The sequence below is a fragment of the Peromyscus eremicus genome, chromosome 15 (genome assembly GCF_949786415.1).
Source record: "Peromyscus eremicus chromosome 15, PerEre_H2_v1, whole genome shotgun sequence".
NCBI lineage: Eukaryota > Metazoa > Chordata > Mammalia > Rodentia > Cricetidae > Peromyscus > Peromyscus eremicus.
Window position 1 is genome coordinate 35,318,357 of NC_081431.1, and position 21,045 is coordinate 35,339,401.

General features: G+C 36.3%; 1 protein-coding gene across 4 annotated transcripts in view; it reads right to left on the reverse strand.

Moving 5' to 3' along the window:
* The window catches only part of Cop1 (COP1 E3 ubiquitin ligase), a 129,632-nt gene that overhangs the window by 12,940 nt on the left and 95,647 nt on the right, over window positions 1-21,045 (reverse strand). For all 4 annotated transcript variants that reach the window (XM_059281137.1, XM_059281136.1, XM_059281140.1 and 1 more), the window contains exons 15-18: window positions 19,736-19,852; window positions 14,133-14,250; window positions 11,626-11,750; window positions 10,373-10,533 (exon numbers count right to left, since the gene is read on the reverse strand). In XM_059281137.1, the coding sequence (XP_059137120.1) occupies window positions 10,373-10,533; window positions 11,626-11,750; window positions 14,133-14,250; window positions 19,736-19,852 (521 nt within the window). The remainder of the gene's footprint in view (window positions 1-10,372; window positions 10,534-11,625; window positions 11,751-14,132; window positions 14,251-19,735; window positions 19,853-21,045) is intronic.

Here is a 21,045-nt window from a genome sequence, read left to right on the forward strand (position 1 = left end):
CCATGAGCATATACAGCCAACTCAACTAGAGTGGAAGAGTTTTTTTTTTTTTTTTTTTTTTTTTTTTTTTTTTTTTTTAAAGGATATCAAATTTAGAGAAGATGGTATGGGAGCAGTCAGGGGGAAGGAGGGGAGATTGATTGTGATCAAATATATTATATAAATGTATATTATATAAATGTATGATATTCTCAAAGAATAAAAATAATATTTAGTAAAAATTCACTTTAGATCCAGGTTATTCATAATGCCTTCTTAAATAATACTTATTTTTTCATTAGAAAAGGCAGAATTCAAAACAACAAAGCAAACAGTTAATTAGATAGAATTAACAGATCCATGTTAATTCTATTAGTTAAAATTGGAATATATAGAACAAGAAAAAATTGAGTCATTTTATTATGTCAAATTCTATTACAGTAAACATAAAAATGTCAATAATGAAGTACTTTAAATGTCAAGCAATAGACTCTAATTTGTTGATTTCCTTACCACATTCACTATAAAATCTAAAGCAACAAATGATTTTGCTAAGTTGGTCAATATAATACTAGTCAGTGAACTAAGGAAAATCTGTACCTCAAACAATTTCCTGAGAAAAAACTAACAGCATTCATTGCCTTAGTTTTCTGTCTCTGCCATTCTACATCCTGGATACTAGAGAAGAACTTAGGAGGAGATGGAACCACATTCCTAGAAGTCAGGGTCCACACTCACAATCTTCTTTTACTCTCAACACAAAGAAAGATTTCATTCAGACTGGCCCTCTTCCTAACAGTCAGCACAATTTCCTAAAATGTTACAACCACCTAGCTAAAGGAAAGAAAAAAGGAAGACACAAGATAAAGAGAAACAGCTGAAGAAAGCAGGGAAGAGAAGCTCCTCTACTATATATTTACTGAAGAATTCTGAAGCAGCAGCATGTGGGGAAGTTTTCTGTCATGTGTGATTATATACACACATATATAAGATTTATAGACATATATGGTCTGTGTATACCAGCCTTGAGGTCTCTTAATCCTGCTACCTCAGCCTTCTGAGTGCTAGGATTAAAGATGTGGACTACCAAGCCTAGTGAATATATTTCAAAGATGGTACTTTCTTTTTTTTATTGAAGAAAAAGACAATATAACCTGTTTTGCTTCTCTCTAAACTGAGTGAAGTAGCAAAATCTAAGTCATGGTCATGATTTCCTCTATCTTGCAAATCACTTAGATCTCTTGGTTGATAAGTGTAACATGATAATTTCTCAGAGCTTGTATGACTTCTTGTTTCCAAGCTTGACTGTTCATCTATCATTTCCCATGAAGCCTTGGGGAACTTTGCAGAATATAGATCTCTACCTTTGTTCTTTTCTTCTTGAATTATACATTAAGAGTCTAAAACTGGAATTGTCTTGTTTCTGATTTTGAGAGATTTCAAAATTGCACTAATCAGCCAGAATTGAGAAGCACTGGTATAAGCTTTGCCATAGTCTGCGTTTGCAGTTTAATGAAAGCAGAGTGGCTTATAGCAGTACAAGGTTTCTCAATGTGCTTCAATAGGACAATGATGTGAGGCTTTGCATAAAACATGCCTACCTATTAGAAAAATCTCATATGTAAACAAATTACACCTTGCAAGGGGTACTTTGAAAGTCAAAGTTGTTCACCAAATGACTACACAGCCCCTACTGCATGTCAGACACTTATAAACATATCACACACACCTCCTGACTTTCAAATTCTCACCATTCTAACCAGGTTGCCACTGTTACCAGCACTTTATAAATGAGTATACTGGAGAGATTAAATCCTAGCCACAAGTTCAGAGCACATAAATTGGAATTCAAGAGATGTGAACTTGGGAAAGCTGACTCCAGAGTCTGTGATCTTACAACTTTACAAACCATTTGACAAGGAGCCTGCAGGTTAAAGGGCAATCAAACAACAATACACGAACATCCTCCACACACACCAACACCTCATTAAACAGTATTTTTTAAAAAATCACAAGAAATTTGGGTATGAAAACATACCTTTCAGTTTTTAATTATATAACAAAAGTCTAATTGACTAGAAATAAGAATAATAGGAATATAATACATTATATGACTAAAAAGGAAGGTGTTCTCATCTCATACGGACATACCTTCACACAGAATGGATGGCAAGTTTCCAAGTCATGACTTACTATATTTTGTCTCAAACAAGGAAAGTTGTTATCTTATCCTCATCTAGAGCTACTGAAACTTTAGAGATGATTTTTGATAAATAGCTTAACATAAAATACCCCAACTTCACTTCTCTGCCATTAATGCTTTTCCTGAGGACTTTTTTCTGGGCTATTTTGGAAGAGATAGGTATCTTAAAGGTCCATTAGTGTAGCATGAATCTTAAATGGTCTTATTAATAAAATCAAACCTGAAGTCAGGTATTGGGGTGAACGTTGAATGATCAGAGAAGCAAAACATGCCACAGCTTCCTCACCTTGCCAATTCCTCAGCTGATCCTGTTTCCTCAGACTGGAAGCTTCTGTGTCCTCATCCAAATAGATCTCAGCTGAACATACTGCTCTAAAACCTAAAGCTTAACCAGCTCTAGTTCCTGGTTTTTCACGCCTTTTATACCTTTCTGCTTTCTGCCATCAGTTCCTGGGATTAAAGGTGTGAGTCACCATGCCTAGCTGTTTCCAGTGTGGCCTTGAACTCAGAGATCTAGGTGGATCTCTGCCTCTGGAATGCTAGGATTAAAGGTGTGCGTGCCACTATTTTCTGGCCTCTATATCTAGTGGCTGTTCTGTTCTGACCCCAGATAAGTTTATTAGGGTGCACAATATTTTGGGGAACACAATATCACCACACATTAGAGGAATTTCTTTTGATCATCAACTGCTATTTTGGATAAGGGACTAGATAATATGGATGATGGTTTGATTGAGAGAAGGAGAATACAAGCATGAGAGTATGTGGGGAAAAAAAATCCGTATCTTGTTACACAGACACGATCACTTTGAAATAGCTACTCTTGTACCTGAAACAACTTAAAAATCTTTCTAGAAGGTTCAAATAGGAGTTATATCAGAGAAAGATGTACATGTAGTTTTCGTTACCTGATTCCAGTCTTTCAATAATACAATGTTAACACAAAAAGACATGACATCATTTGGGCATCGTGGAGGATGCCTGTAATCACAGTATACTGGAATAGGAGCTGGGAAGAGAGCCAGTTTGTGGCCAGCTTAGGATACCTAGTGAAATCCTGTCTCAACAAGCAAAACAAAAGCAATGAGATGTATCCCTTGCATCTGAGATCTGTTTGGCTCTCTCTAACAATATTATTTAACTTTTTCTTTTAATTAAAATATAACAACTTTATATTTTAACTAAAATTTTATTTTTAGTCCTATGTTCCTCCGCTCCCTTGCCCCCTGCATGCCCCTTTTTTCTTTACACACACACAACACACACACACAAAACCTGCTGAGACAATCTCATGTTGCTTATGTATGTATATGTTTTTAGGGCTGACCCCCTGGTACTGGATAATTAATTAGGGGGCTCATCTCTGGTGAAGATTAATTCCCTTTCTTTCTCAGAAGTCATTAATTACCAGTAGATCCTCATGATATTTCCTCCATTTACATAGATGTATCAATTGGTGTTATCATCTAGTACTATTTTACTTTCAGGCTATTATTGTTTTACTCAGTATAGCTGCTGATGGTGTATATAAAGGCTTCTGTATCCTGCCACTTTGCTAGAAATGTTGATTGCTTCTAGAGCTTTTCTAGTGGAAGTTTTGGAATCCCTTACGTGCAAATCTCATCTGCAAATAGGAATAATCTGACTTCTTTCCCTACTTATATCCCTAATTTCCTTCTCTTGACTCACTGATTTGAGCACTATGTTGAAAAGGAGGGGGAGTAGTGGACAGCCCTCTCGTTCCTGATATTAATGGGATTGCTTGAGTTTTTTCCCATTTAGGGGAATGTTGTCTGTTAGTTTGTCATACAAACTATTATATTATGTTGTTGTTCTCTCCCGTTCTACTCTCTCTTGAACTTTAAACATGAAGGCATTTTAGATTTTGTCAGAGGCTTTTTATATGTCTATTAACATATCATGGGGTTTTGTGTGTGTGTGTTCAGGCCCATTTATATGATTTTTTTTTACATTTATTGATTTGTGTATGTTGAACCATTCATTCATCTCCAAGATAAATCTACTTGATCATGGTGGATGATATATGCCTGTACTTGGTTTTGAAATATTTTACTGAAGATCTTTGTTTTTCATCTATGTTCATCTAATTTCAGCATCTTATGGCTTTATTATCACACTAAGAAGTTAGCTATCAGTTTAATGAACAATATTTTCTTAAAATCTAAGAATTCCTCTTTGGAAGAAGTCTTATCAATAAATAGCACTGGCAAAATGAGATATTCATATGCAGAAGAATGATATCTGACTCTTATGTAAGACTGGATTTTAGACTGAAACTAAAAAATGTAAGAAAAAAATTCACATACACGGTATAAAAAGGACACTATTCTGTCACGTTATTTGCTCTGCCCATGACCTTGGACTATACAGCCCAAAGGAGGTGGTACTTCCTGCCCTTGTATGTGACCTCTTACAAGGAGTGGAGAATGGTCACATGCCCCTTCTCCCTGCATCCTGCCTGCAAGGTGAATTCGCTCCTGGTCAGATCAGAGAATGACTTCCTCTGCCTACTCCATTCTGTATTCATGAGTCTATTTCCTCAATTTATATCTTAATAAATCCTGTTACCCATTTAATACTCACTGGGATTGATCTCTAATAAGTGGCACTCATGTGACAAAAAGACCCCACACTCCCTGTACCTCCTGCCTGCAGCCTCTGAGGCAGCAGCAGCAGCACACTGGCTCAGAGGCTTGTGTTCTTGCTGCAGGTCAGCCTTGCTAGCACTGCCCCTCCAGCCACTCAGTGCGAACCATGTGGATCGGATCTGAGCCCCACGCGCCCCCACTGGGGCTACTTGTATGACCATACCCTAACACATGCAGGCGGTTGCTGGTGAGTTTCTCCATCCTGCAGAGCCCACACAGCCCAAACTCCCCAGGAATGGCCTGACCACGCCTCAGGTGACCAGCTGCATACAGCAGCCCGACAGGGAACCTGTAGACTAGGCATGTCTAGGCCAGGTGACTCACAAGGCAGCGGTTCTTGTAACCACAGCCAGAAGCACGTGTTCTTCAGTGGATAGAGCACCAGAGAAAGGTGCCCGCACTAGGGCCCTTCTAGTTCCATGCTTGTAACAGCCAGATCGGTTCAGAACCCCGCCTAGTTAGAGATTACCAGCAGACTGTTCCCTTACTTTAAAAATTGTTCAGTGTAACAGCTGCTAATTCCAGGACACCTTGGGACACCGCACTTGAGACTGCACCCCTGCACAGGCTTCCACCACTTCCAGCTGAGTCCAGTCTCGGCACCGTGCACTGCCTGCTGTCACCAGCCCTATAGCACCAAACAGACAGGCGACTCCTGCCAGGTGCGTGACCATGCCTGAGCGCTTCCAGCTCATTGGTGTATTGCCTCATTGTTGTATACAATTTGTTGTGGTCCCAGCAACCCTACCTAGTGCTCAGGGGTTGCCTGGGTAAGTGCTTAATTCACAGGAGCCATTCAGGGACCTAAGTCGGACTACAACAGACCTGTTTTGGTGTTACACCTGCGACACCTACTGGCCAAGAAACAACACTACACCCCCCCAAAAAACCCTCAAGAACTGAAACAACAGCAATCAAGATTTCATCTAAGGTAAAAGTATTTGATAATAATTTTACACCTTAAAACTGATTAATAAATAAAAAATTAATAAAATCTTCTTTACAAATTTTGAATATTTCTCAAAACAAAATATTACATCACAAGAATTTAAAAATTTTTGCTCGTATAATGAATGGATTTTTATAAGACATATATGAGCTTCTTGGTATAGTCAACGTTGTAGCATTTAGCACAATAATTCACATACCACTGAAGAGCTGGTTTAATAATAATAACAAAGATGAGTCATTATTGGGACTGATACAGGCTTTACAAGGTACCACTGAAGACTTAAGTAAAAAGAATCTTTCTCTGGAATCTGCTACACAGTCTTTACAAGGCAGCAATGAAGACTTAAACAGATTCTTTCTCTGGAAACTGCTATCCAGGATTTACAAGGTAGGAATGAAGACTTAAATAAACAGATTCTTTCTCTGGAATCTGCTACCCAGATTTACAAGGTAGTAATAAAGACTTAAATAAAAGGATCCTTTGTTTGGAATCTGCTAACTTACTACAAGAACTTATGTCCATTAACAATAAATGTACAACCAGATTTGATTCTATTAATAATAAATACAAATACATAATGGATAAAACAACAACTCTCCAGAGTAATGTTGCTGCTATTCAGATACTTTATAAGGAAGAAAGATTGTCATTAATTGATAAACTAAGGGCTATGGAATCATGTGTTTCAGAAGAACATAAAAGGCTGCATGATTCCATGAAATCTCTGGAATACCTTACAACAGAGGAGGTTCATTTGCTGCAACTGACCCTAGGTGCTCAGTTGCAAGCTCTGGCAGAAACTCTCAGTAGAGATGACAAAGGAACTAATAGGCAGAAGGGCAAGGCCATACAAGTCATAACATCGACAGATGGCTCTCATACAATGGCTTATCCTGTCATTATTTGTGAGAAGTCAGATGATAGACATCTTGAGTCATATGTAGAATATAAGTTGCAACCTATTCCTATGGGAGATTTAAAAAACATTAAGGAATCGGTGGTCACCTATGGTATACGTTCAACATATGTAAAATAGATGTTAATTACGTGGTCTTCCACAAATACCATCACACCAGATGATTGGAATCAGTTATCTCAAATGTTCTAGAACATAGCCAGCAGTTACAATGGAAAAGCTGGTTGAGAGAGGAAGCTAGAATCCTGGAACAACAAGGTAAGATCAGAGGTTTTGAGATCTCCTAAGATCAAATTCTTGGTGAGGGACGTTTTGCTAATAGAAACGTACAAGCCACTTATGAACCAGGAAAACCAACTGAGCTATACACAAAAGTTTTCTAAGGCCCACAAGAACCATTAAGTGATTTTTTACAAAGGCTGACCACAGCTATTAAAAAAAAGGCAGACAAAGAACTAAAACAAGTATTAACTGAGTCCTTGGCATTTAACAATGCTAATGCAGAATGCAAAAGAATACTTACACCATTAAAGGTCAGGTCAGCACCTCTGGAAGAATGGATTCAATATACCAACAGTGTTGAGTCTCTTAACTATGGTAATGAGGCTTGGATAGGAGAAGAAATTTCCAGAGGTGGAAGGAGGCCTCGAGGTACCAAATGTTTTAACTGTGGTATACCAGGTCATGAGTGTAAACTGTACACGGGGTGCTCCTAGAAGTAATACTTCTAGAAATGAACCTAACGGGACACCCCAACCTTCTGGATTATGCAGAAGATGCAGCAAAGGCTGACATCGGACCAATGAATGAAGATCAACAATAGATATACAAGTCAACCATTTTCCGGCAGGAAACGCCTCAGGGGGCCTCTTACAGACCCCCAAATTGAACATAGTACAAATATTTCCAGTCACTGTGGACGAAATTTCTCTCCAGGACAACTAAATAACCCAGTGTCTCATGTACAGAACAATACTGCACTAGATGATAGAACAGCTCCAATAGAGGAATCAAAAGTTCCAAAGAACACCACATAACAAATATTTTGGCAGACTTCCATAAATGAACAAAGACCAAAGCTCAGACTTTGAATTAATGGCATTATTATAGAAGGCCTGGTAGACACAGGTGTGGAAGTGACTATAATTACACCAAAATCATGGCATCCGAATTGGCCTCTTCAAGAGGTAGATGTCCAATTTCTAAAACAAAGTACAAGATGGGTTGAATGCATAGGGCCAGAAGGACAAAGAGGAAGGCTGAGGCCATATGTTGCAAATGTAGCAGTGAATCTTTGGGGCTGAGATCTGTTACAGCAATGGAATACTCAGATTAAAATTCCTACAATCTCAGAAAGGGAACACAGACCAATGCATATTTCTAGGAATAATATTATAACATACTATAAAAAACAGCCATCAACCGTATAAACAGAACACAACTGCTGTTCAACTCTCAGAAGTACCCTACCTTTAAAATGGCTAACTGATAAACCTGTCTGGGCTGGACAATGACATTTCTGTTTGGAAGTTTGTCTTCTTGGCACAAAATGGCCCACTGGGCAAAGAACTGTCCTTGCCTTGACTGCTGACAGTACGAATGCTGTCCTTTCTGCATGTACAGGGCATAAGGAAAAGCAATTACTGAACTCTACCAAGACAGGGTAAGATGGTCTTTCAAAATTCTTGCTGAAGAAAATGGTCTGTCAGATATTCTAGTCCTATAGCCAAGTTGGTTACCCCAGATGCTGATTATATAGGGGACTACAGTAAAGCAATTGCATGAATCTCAGAAGAGACTTTGGACTTTTAAGTTTGAGGCTGTTATAGGCTATGGGAACTTTTGAAGTTGGACTGAATGCATTTCTGCATTATGGTATGGCTATAAGTCTATGGGGGCCAGAGAGTGAAATGTGGGGGATTGAATAGGAATGGCCTCCACAGACTCATGTGTTTGAATGCTTGGCCCATAGGGAGTGGCATTATTAGATGGGGCCTTTTTGGGGGTAAGTATGTCACTGTAGAAGCAGGCTTTGAGTCTTATATATGCTCAAGCCACACCCAATTTGGCAGTCTCCTTCTCCAGCACCATGCTTCCTGCCTTGACTATAATGGACTAAACCCCAATTAAATGTTTTCCTTTTTAAGAGTTGTCATGGTCATGGTGTCTCTTCACAGCAATAAAACCTTAACTAAGACATACCAAAATGAAAAATTTTTTTTCTTTAATAATTTACAAGTTAATTTTTTAAAAATGTGATTTATAGTAGTATTGAGCTTAAACCTATACAGATCATTTTCTTGTCTTATTCTTATTCTGTAAATCTGTTTTTTAATTCACCTCTTTACTTGCTAAAGTTTCTAGTTCAAAACTTAAGACATATACTTCAGCTTAGGCCTACACATTAACATTAATATCATTCTCTTCCCTTTCCATGTTTGGGCCCCCTGAAAGGCCTTCTAGGGTGACAACATATACAAAGTTGTTTCCAGGACCACCACCAACCATCTAGAATCCTTCTTAAAGATGTGTTTGAGACTCACAAGGATTTGTCAGACCTTTCAGAAATGTGAACAAGTAACAGTGCATGTACTTTAGTCTAACTTTCCTAATTCTACATAGTGAGAAGGCCTATACAAATTAAACAGTCTATTATTATCAAACCTGGAAGCTGAGTCACAAAATTTTAAATAAGGCATCAATAGATTATATCAAATGAAACTGCATCTGGCACTCAAATACTTTAAAGTATGTGTCAGGTCAAAATTTTCTGTGTTAAAAATAAAATTAGAGGCTATCACTCAGTGAAAGAATTCATTTTTAGCATGTACAAGGCCCAGGGGTCAATTCACAGACCCTAAATACAATCTACAACAACAACAAAATACTCCTCCTCCCTAATCAAGCACCTAAAAAGCTTAAAAGAAAAATGATACTAACAACTGTAAAGACATAAATCAAAATAGTAAAAATAATTCTTCCTACATATAATTCATGGAAAAGCCTTTACTTTAAAATGTATAAGGAAGTAGAAAATTGGAGGGTATGATTTTTATACTGTAGCAGTGTAACTTTCTTATAAATAAATTGAATGGTTAAATACTACTAAGTGTATCTGTAGAGTAATTCTACCCTGAAATAGTATTTAATTGGGAATACATCAGCTGAGCCCCTTTTTTGAACAGACACTGAATATGTAGAAAATTGGAGGGTATGATTTTTATACTGTAGCAGTGTAACTTTCTTATAAATAAATTGAATGATTAAATACTACTAAGTGTATCTGTAGAGTAATTCTACCCTGAAATAGTATTTAATTGGGAATACATCAGCTGAGCCCCTTTTTTGAACAGACACTGAATATGATCATTAACAAGAATGAGACACAGAAGTACTCTGGAGGAATCTAGTCTTAAAAAAAAAAAGAGATAACTGAAGTATGTACATGTATCCTAGGTATATGAGAGATACATCATCAAGACATTGTGTCACTGGTGACATTTCAACTAGTATCTAAAACACCCATTTTCTGTTGACAATGCCAGACAACACCTATTATTTACCTAGCTATATCTTAAAATCTAAAACAACTAATGTTGTGTATTCACAACCATTATGAAGTGCCATGGTTAAAAATATACATGAAAACTTACCCCATCTGATAGTGCCCGCCAACACACAGCACTGACAAATTCATTTGTGTCATCTTCTTTCCGGTCTTTGTCCAGAACACTCTTGACTGTATCAAACTTAAAAGTTAACAAAGTCTTAGAAAGTCCTTTATAGTACAAGTAGAGGGAGTTGTTCTCACTTCCTGAAAAGAAATAATAAATGCAATCTTTTTAGAATGGGAGAATCTGGAATTAGAATACATACATACATACATACATACATACATACATACATATTCATTTGGGACAGTCTTACACAGCCCAGATTGTTCTTAAACACACAAGTGTCTTCCTTTGCCTCTCAAATGCTGGGGTCATAAGTGTATGATACCACAACCAGCTAGAATACTATCCTTTCTATAATCCCTACACTCTGTGCTAGAAATTGAATCTAAGGCCTTTGGCTACAGTGAACTACATCTCTAGCCCCAGTTCCAGAACTCAACATTTAGATAGTAATTATTAATCCAAGTTTTAGCAAAGAGACCAATTATCTTTTATATTCAAATTTAAAAGACAAGATTACAAGATCAATTAATTATGGATTATATGAGAAGGGATTCTTGGACAAAAACTATGGTTTACTAATCTAAAGAAATAACTGTTGTTAAATGATGTAACAGTGCTTATAATTGTAAGGCTGATATGTTTTATATATAAAACAACCCATAGCAGAGGTCTGTACATTTAAAAAGCTGTTGTAAAACAAGAATCTTAAACTGCATTTAAAAGGATCACAATGTAGAGACGAAAATCAAAGTTGTGGTATTTACAAAGGCCAATCTGAATAGCCTAAAGACCTTACATCTCCATTCCCCATACAGCATTACCCTATCAGATTAGAGTCAAACTGACACATTTCAGGAGTCTCCTAAGGATAATTGTGCAGCATATCTACTTTGGTGGTACTCAAGTTCATACATTAGGAGAAAATACAATTTACTAGATAAGAGCCATGTCATTTAAAAGTGTTGACAAAAGTTCATTTACTCTTATTAGGACATTTGAATAACGACGGTATGTGTAGAATTACTAGAAAGCAGTTAAAAATCATTGGCATTACTAAGAATACAGGGCTTGAATGCAGAAAAGAAAATTAATGCTCTACAGCATGACTGGAGGAAAGAATTCAGTCCTAAGCATCAAGTGATGCTGCCGAGAACAGATCATTTTTCCGCTGAAAACTACCATGACATGTCTTCGAAAAGTTTCTTTAAAAATATAATTTCACTTACCACAAGCTATATAATCTCCATTGGAAGCAAGTCCTACAAAGTTTTTTTCATTAATATGACCCTTGAAGGAACGCAGGCAGTATGGTTTCCCCACATTCCACAGTTTTAGTTGGCTGTCTGTTGAGCTGAAATAAACACAAAGAGGAGTAAATTTTAGATTTCATGGTATGAAGCTCGTCACCACTAGTAATTAAAGCAGCAATCCAGTTTTGTGGTTAAGAATGCAGACTCTGGTGCCTGTGTGTCTGAGTCTTGTGTTCTCACAGGCTCCAATGTTTCAACAGTTAAATATGATATATGATGATCTACTTTATAGAATTAAGTGGACCCAACACTGTGAAAACCAAATTCATTTAACATGCTTTCAATAATGCCTGGGTATATAGGAAATATAAGCATTAACAGCGCCAACAGCACTGTCGCACCATCAACAAATAATGACTTTGCACTGAGAGTTGTGTTTCATTTCGAGGAGACCCTCATTCTTCTTGTTACTGGTATACTAGACATAAACTATTTTCATGCTATCCTTACATGTGAGAGATATGGTTGGAAAGTATACAATATAGTTTATTTTGCTGAAAGAATATAAAGATCTTATTGCTTACCCAAAACTTTTTTTTTTTAAATAAAACCCATTGGTAATTCTAAAGTTAGAATTCTAAATACAATTTCAGAACTGATACTATTTTGCAAACTGCTTTCCTGTACTGAATTGCTTACTTTATACTTTTTGTTAAGGGACCCTGTCAATGCACTTAAATCATCGTTTGAATTACATTTATACTTATCAAGCAGGACACTAAGATACAGTTTTCCATATATTATTTTATTTAAATAATTAAGAACTTAGTGCTGTTATTAGCCCCATTTTGGAGAAGAGGTGCAGAAGGTTACAACTGTATATAGCCAAGATCCAAACTGTTTGATTTGAGCTCTTTTAGAAATGTGCTTTAATCTGCTCATTCCACAGTATTGCAATAACTGTCCTTTTAAGTTTCAGCTTAAAATGTATTTCATTTAAGTCATTTACTGCCAATTATAGTTATCCGAAAGATGGAATACTCTTTAGCTACCACTTAATTTAAGCTTGTGAATTCATTACCTACATAACTCCCTTGGAAAGCTCAGTCATGAATATTTTTTGTTATCTTTTGTAACTGAACTGAAATCATCTTCCAAATCACCAAATTCTTATTTAGAGCAACCAGAGTGAAGGTGAAACGCAAAATCCAACACACTGGCATAACAATTTTCTAAGAAAGATAAGGAACTAAGTAAAAAAAAAGAAAAAGAAAAAAGCACAAAGCTTAGGAAGAGACACAGGTGTGTGTGTGTGTGTGTGTGTGTGTGTGTGTGTGTGTGTGTGTAGATATTAAGAATGGATATTTATAGGTAATAAGAGAACTATGAGATGGATAACCAAATATGGAATAACCATGTTATTAGAAAAGTTCTGTAGTTTCAGAATGGAGATTACTTTATATCACTGATACTTTATTACCCTCAAAAAAGCAACTTAAAAGGTTTTTACAAAGGGCATTTGCTGGGTATAAAGACACTCACTTAAAAAGTTACCTTTAAAATAGATTTTACTGTGAAACTGATGTAGGGTATTATAGAATCAACAAATTATTTAAAAAAAATCATTCTACTACTGTGTTGAAAGCAGACTGTAACACGAATCTTAAATGGTCTTACAAATAAAAAAAAGTCAGGAGCTAGGTATTGGGGTGAATTCTGAAAGATCAGAGAAGCAGAACAAGCTACAGCCAACCTCACCTCAATAATTCCTCATCTGATTCTGTTTCCATAAATCCTCAGACTGAAAGCTTCTGAGTCCTTACCAGAATCAGCTGAATTGCTGCTAAAAGCCTAAAAGCTTAAAAGACTCTAGTTCCTGGTCCTCACACCTTATATACCTTTCTGCTTCCTGCCATCACTTCCTGGGATTAAAGGTGTATGTCACCATGCCTGGCTGTTTCCAGTGTGGCCTTGAACTCACAGACATCCAGATGTATCTCTGCCTCCCAAGTGATAGGACTAAAGGTGTGTGTGCCACCATTTTCTGGTCTGTATGTCTATCTAGTGGCTGTTCTGTTCTCTGACCCCAGATAAGTTTATTAGGGTGCACAGTATATTGGAGGACACAATATCACCACAGAAGACATATAAATAACACATAGTGGTTGACTTTAATGAAATAAATTATTTTTCTTTCTATTGCATCAACCATGTTGGTTACCTCCTCAGGAGAAACAGTAACAGAAATGTTAATTAAATTACAAATATCACTTAAGAGGGCCTATCAGAAAGTAATACAGCATTTTATTCACAAGTAACATAAAAATGAACAACAAAGATAAGAAACATGTATTTTAATGGAATACATGCAAATCTGTTATTTGAGAAAGAAAATACAATCCAAAGTCATTCTTTGCATACACCTACAACAACAATGATGAGACCTCTGTACAAGCTCACCCTCCATGGGGAATAATACTCACGCAGAGACAATTTCTTCACCACTAACAAACTTGGCATAAGAGACTGCTTTTCTGTGTCCCTTGAATACCATTATTGGCTGTTTAGTGTTACGAAGATCGTAGTAGTGAACACAGTGATCTAAAATAAAATAAAGAGATAAATGCAGTAAATGAAGAAAAGGGAGGCAAAAAATTGAACTGGATTTGGTATTTTCATCAGAGCAAAGTGGTGGTTGAGTAACAGTGACCATCTTCACATAGAAACAAAAATGGCAGGTGGGTAACTGCTGTGGGATGGTCTGTATGTCAAATGTGTTGCTGATTGGTCAATAAATAAATCACTGGCCAGGCAGGAAGTGTAGGCAGGACTAACAGAGAGGAGAATTGAGAGAACAGGAAGCTGGGGGAGAGAGACACTGCCAGCCGCCACCACGACAAGCCGCATGTGAAGATGCCGGTAAGCCACAAGCCATGTGGCAAGGTATAGATTTATGGAAATGGATTAATTTAAGCTGTAAGAACAGTTAGCAAGAAGCCTGCCACGGCCATACAGTTTGTAACCAATATAAGTCTCTGTGCTTACTTGGTTGGGTCTGAGCAGCTGTGGGACTGGCGGGTGACAAAGATTTGTCCTGACTGTGGGCAACGCAGGAAAACTCTAGCTACAGGTAACTATATAAAGGGCCCAAATCAGAGGAAGAGGAAACGATTCTCAGCATGAATGTGCCCAATATCAGAGCAAACAAACAAATAAGGAAAACATTAATAGGCTTGAGGAGAGATTTCAGTACAGTAACAGAGGAGTTTAATAAAGATTCCTGGACACGTGAATACTACTAAAACTGAATTATGAATAGGAAATTAACAGATCAATAATAAATAACAAAAAAAATCAGTAATATAAGGCCTCCTATAAAAGAAAAGTTCAGGTTCATGTCTGAATTCAATCCAACATTTAAAGAATACTAGTTCCAAAAATATTAAAGAAGCAGCAACTCTTCCAAACTAATTCCACGAAGTCAGCATTATTCTCACCAAAATCAGACAAGAGAACAAAGAACCAAAACCTTAGACCAATGTCCCTGATAAGCATGGAGCCATCAAGAAAGTCTAATAGCACATTCAAAACATTATTCACTATCATTAGTCAGCATCACCTAGAGATGGAAGCATGACTCAACATATACAGAGCAATGAAGTTGATACTCTATCAACAGAATGAAGTATTATAAACCTTGGTTGTTTCAACAAATGCAGACAAAGTATTTGATAAAATTCAATGGGTCTTTATGATAAAACTAACTAAAGAAGGCAGAAAAGAAACATACTTCAACATAGTAAGTATCACATGTAAGAAACCAACAGTAAGCACTAGTAGGATTAGTAGAAGAGAATACATCTATATACAGAAGGCATTAGAATACTCAAGGAAGCTTTATTCATAGTGTACCCCCATCCCACCAAGACAGTGTGGAAGTCACAGTGGCAGGAAATGGAAGGAGCTGCTCACATTGCATCTATATGCAAGAAGCAAAGAACAACAATATACATGCTAGTGTGTGCCCTCTCCAGGTATACACACAACCCAGGATCTTCTGTCTAGGGAAAAGTCCTTGCCATAGTCAAGATGGGTCTTCTCACATCTATTAAGGCAATCTAGGTAACGTTACACAGGCATGTGCAGAGGCTCAGCTCCCAGGTAACTGGCTAATGAACAATACAGGACACTTAAAAGGAATAGGAGCTTAGTGGTATCCTCAGTTGGTGGGGTGCATGCCTATTAACATACAAAATCCAGTTTTAGTTCCTAACACAACACAAACATGGTGTGGTAGCACATGCCTGTGACCTAAGCACTTGGACAATAAAGGCAAGAGACTTAGTAGAAGTTTCAGCTACACAGCAAGTTCAAGACTAGGCTGGGATACTAGGTGCTGTCTAAAAAGACAAATGAAAAAATATGTAACCACAATATGACCTAATAACAAGTTGAGGTAACTTAGGTTTTTAAAATTTTTTACTTTATGTACATTGGTGTTTTGCCTGCAGGTTTGTCTGTGTGAGGGTGTCAGGACCCCTAGAACTGGAATTACAGATGGTTATAAGATGCCATGTGAGTGCTGGGAATTGAACCCAAGTTCTCTGGAAGAGCAGTCAGTACTCTTTACTGCTGAACCATCTCTCCAGCCCCCAGGTAACTAGTTCTTAATATCAGTTGATACAGGATCTCTTATTCAATACTTATATGGCAAGCTATATTGTGAACCAGAGTAAATCTGCCTTCATTAAGTTGCTTTTGACAAGATATTTTATCATGACAGGAAAAAAAAAAATTGAGGCTATTTCTGTATCACCTACCTTCTCCCACCAATTTCTGCCACTTACTGACACCTCAAAATACAGTGGTGTGGATACATGACTTATTCTATATACAGCAGCTATTTGTGTTGTTTCCAATTTGGGCTACAAGGAATAAAGCTTCCTTGAGTGTCTTTTGTATAAAGATATATTCTGTTTGACTGATCTTTGTGCTTATAATTCTAATATCACAGTGTCTTATTAATTCACTTTATCTCCATAGTAAGACTCAAGGGATTTGGGAAGTGGACCTTCTTTTTTCTCAAAACTGGTTTTTACTACAAAACTTAATCAAATTGTATACCATCAATAAAGACTCCCATTCTTTTCACTGAATTTGTGATAAATATACACAGATCAGTCTGCAGAGAATTAACATCTCAATATATTAAGTATCACTATTCATTAATATAGCATACATTTCCATTATTTAGGGCTTCTTTATTAGTGTTGTTGTGATAATAAACCCTTACCAAAACCAGAGTTTGAATGTTGTGAATCCATAGTCAAATTTTCTTGGGCTATTTTTAGCTCACTTGCGTCTGACCCAACAAACCTGAACTACAAAAATAGGATGTATTAAGAGACCACTAGATTCCACCAATCCTAAAACTAAATGCCATCAGATAGCATCTGAACCCAATAACAGGTATTTTCCCATTTGTCTGTAATTCTCCTGGCCTGATATTTTCATCAATGTAGCTGAAAAATGTCTTAATTTATGATTTTTTCTTTTGTTCTATGTTCATAAAAATGCCACAAAAATGCAATTATATTGAGACCTGGTATTTGGGGCAAACTCAATCTGTGTGCCAGGACCATAACTCTTAACGGGGGTTCAGAAACCCAGTTTCTTTTTCCTTTGAGTATTTTTTGTCATTTCATTTACAAAAAGTATTTTGGCTAAGTATATAATTCTGGGACTGCATACTTGCATACTTTTCCTAACTTTTAAGTACTGTTTTGTGATGACTTGATGACTTCTTGGTCTCATGTACTTGTTGATGCTAAGTCAGCTGTTAATTTTTACCTTACTCTGGACATACTTTTGTCACCATCAAAGTGTTTCTTTTCAATAGTAAGTATTATACCAAATTGTAAATGAATAATGCTAACCACATGGTAAATGATCATTTTTCCTATTTTCTACTATAAGCATATTCAACATTATACTTTATCTTCTAGCTAATTAAACAACACACAAAAAAAGAATTAACGTTTTGTTTTAGTTTGTATAAGATACAATCCTATACAGATACAAATCTCAAGAAATACACAATAAAACTACAACTATGGAAATTAGAAGGGACAAATGTAAAATTGATTTATGGAATTTAGTTACATTTCTGTATACTAATAGTACAAGCTCCCAAACATAAAAGTTATATTCACAAGAGAACTAAAAGAAAAAAAGGACTTATACACTGAAAACTATAAAATATTAAGAAGATAATAATCATGGCAAATAGTTAAAAGAGACACAATAGTAGAGAAATACAGTTTGTGAATAAGATTGTGATATTAGGAATAAAATCAGGTTTCATTGGAAGAATTCTGTCTATTATGCTCAAACCACGGTTATTCAAGAAAGGCAATTCCAAATGACAAAATGAATAAGCATAACTCATGATGTCAACAGATTAAACCAAGATCTAGTGAACTGATTCTGAAAGACGCTGGATAAAATACTGGATGTGCATTGAAGCAAACAGCAGTAAAATTAAAGTACTTGATTTCAATAGGCTAATTCATAAAAATGGATGTTCTAAGTAAGAGAACAACTCAAGCCTACTCAACTATATGAAATGGCCAGGAAACACAGTCACTAGTAAACACAGCACTATCCTTGGTTTGGTACTGAGGTAGAGACTGCAGAGAATCACTGCAAAAGAAGTACAACAACCATTTCTGGCTGACGTAAACTCAAAAACTACAGAAAAGCTACTATAGTTAGAAAGAAAAATAAATATAAGGTCTACTGGCAAGGCAAAAGGCAACAGTTTCTGTCCATATTTTTTTAAAGTAGCACAATAGAGAACAGAACTACTATTTTACTTAAAATCACAACAAAGTTATATACAGAAAAGAAAGCTGACTAGAAAAATCCCAGACCCTTCAGGAAACAAACTACAAAATTTCATTTACAAAATCAATCCAAATTATAATAAATACATTGCATGGAATTATATGGGGAAACATACAATATCAATAATAATGATTCCCAAAACTATTAAGTATTTGTAATTATAATTATTATTTTTATAATATAATAATTTTGCTGCTCTGGAAAAATATGAACATTAAAGCTTACATGGAAAAGTAAACAAGAAAATTAGGTAAGAAAAACAATGAGAATTTATACCAGAGAATAATTAAGCATCAATAAGAGAATCTATTGATAAATAACAGCCAATGATTAAACATAACTTGGGAGACCAAGTTAGTCAACTTGCTTAAGATTTCTGGCTAATGAAAAAAAGAGTAAATAAACAGGGAAACAAGTAGCACTAGTAATGACAAGGTTTAAAACATGTTCTCTTTTCTTAAATGTTGTTTCTGTTCTTATTACATGGTGCCACCTTATCTTAAAAAAAACAAAACAAATATCAAGGAACTTTCACATGTTAGATTATAGGTATTTACTTTTCAAGTATCAAGTATTTAAGAGAAAACAAAACAAAAAAATTAAGAGTAGGGTAAGCATATGACTTACTCTGCAACTCATGACCCTCGCAAAATGAAAACAGCCACTACTAGTAATGTGATGGTACAAGCGTAAAATAGGACTGCATAATACTTCAAGTGATTTGTTGCTATGACTAGAACTGCTATCTTAAAAAAAAAGTTTACATCAGTATGTACCCCATGATAAATGAATGGCATGTTCATTCCCCTTAGGTGAGTGCTTTATGCATAGCAAGAACTGAATAAATAAAGTCAGAGGAATTAATAGGCTTCTTAAAAAATTCCCAATCCTCTACAGTACAGCTGTTTAATAAACACTATTCTGTTAGTCTCCAAGAAAAATGCACATAAATATTTAGCAGAAAGCCAACAAATATCAACACACCCATCTCTATATTTAATAATAGATGACATAATAACACAATTAGGTATAACAATAAGTGAGTAATAACGATAAACCTATCATTAAAACCTAACAAAAAGAAAATTTAAGATTACAAAGGTAGTTAATTCATTCTCAAATGTGCTTGTAGGCATAATAATAAAAACTGAAAGAAGATAAATTTACTATTATTTCTTACCTGCACAGCCAAAAGCCAAATGGTATCTGGAAGAGGGACTGAATTTCACACAGCACACGTTAGCCTTTGCCTCAATGCTTGCCACGGAATTGTCTAAATTGGTAGACCACAGCTTCACTAAGGTAATGAGGATGAAAATAAAAAGAAATAATACACTGAGCAAATGTTTCTGTAACTTGACAAGTGTCACCAATGTATCTTTTGTGTCAATATGAAACATTTTATTAGGACCAAAAAAATTGAAACTGAGTAATCATGTAATAGAACAATTCTTGAATCAGAGAGCTTACTTTCAATGTTAAAAACCAACAGATGAGCAGTGATTTCACAAAGATAGGTAACAAGGACCCATAAGACAAAGTACAAAACAAGCATTCTGGAGCTAGATGGTAGGACCATGAATTAATCTCAATATTTTATAGTAAAGGCAAGAACACACATTTTAATAAAAATCATACATTTTCACATTAATGAGATATGTTAAGATAAAAACATCCCTTAAAAACTCTTCAAAACTCCCTACATAGATAGGTCTGAGCTGTTCTCAACCTTTGTCAAAGAAGCAGCTTCTTTACATCGTAAAGTAGTCCACGGAGAGGTGCATAACTGGTCAGACACTGAGAAAAGAGACTCAGTGCTCTTGGCACTAAGTGGGGCATTTATATTACCCCCCCACCCCAATATCAACACTGTGACCAAGGCTTAGGGAACACCCTGGAAGAGGAAAGAACATAAACACCAAAGGATGGGGAGGAGGGCTGTGAAACGCTGGCTTCTGGACAGACATGGCATAGTAGCACAGTCATGTGGTGACCTACACAAAACCTGTGACAGTAAACCAGTCAAAATTCTGGCACAGATGTGATAGAAGATCTCTTGGACTCAGCTCATACTGAAGAGCAACAAGGAGTGGATAGTTGCAGGGAGAGGAAGACCCATTCTTTATTGGTACTGGTAGGTCTTCCATGCTCCAATGTGTGGCTCCATACCCATGAACACGCTTGCAACTAGACTTAGTAGGTTATCAAAAAAGCAGGGATTTGGTGGTGCACACCTTTAACTACTGTGCTTGGGAGGCTGAGGCAGGCAGATCTCTGTGAGTTCAAGTCCAGCCTATTTTCATAGTTCCAGGCCATCTAGGGCAACAGTGAAACTTTTGGCTTAAAATAAATAAACAGGCAAACAAAAACAAAAACACCAACAGATATGAAGTTAGGAGTGGGTGTTGTGGGGCATATGTTGGTAGTTGGAAGGAGAAATGGGAGAGGAAATATATTTCATTATGTACATGTATGAAAAATTTTAAATCA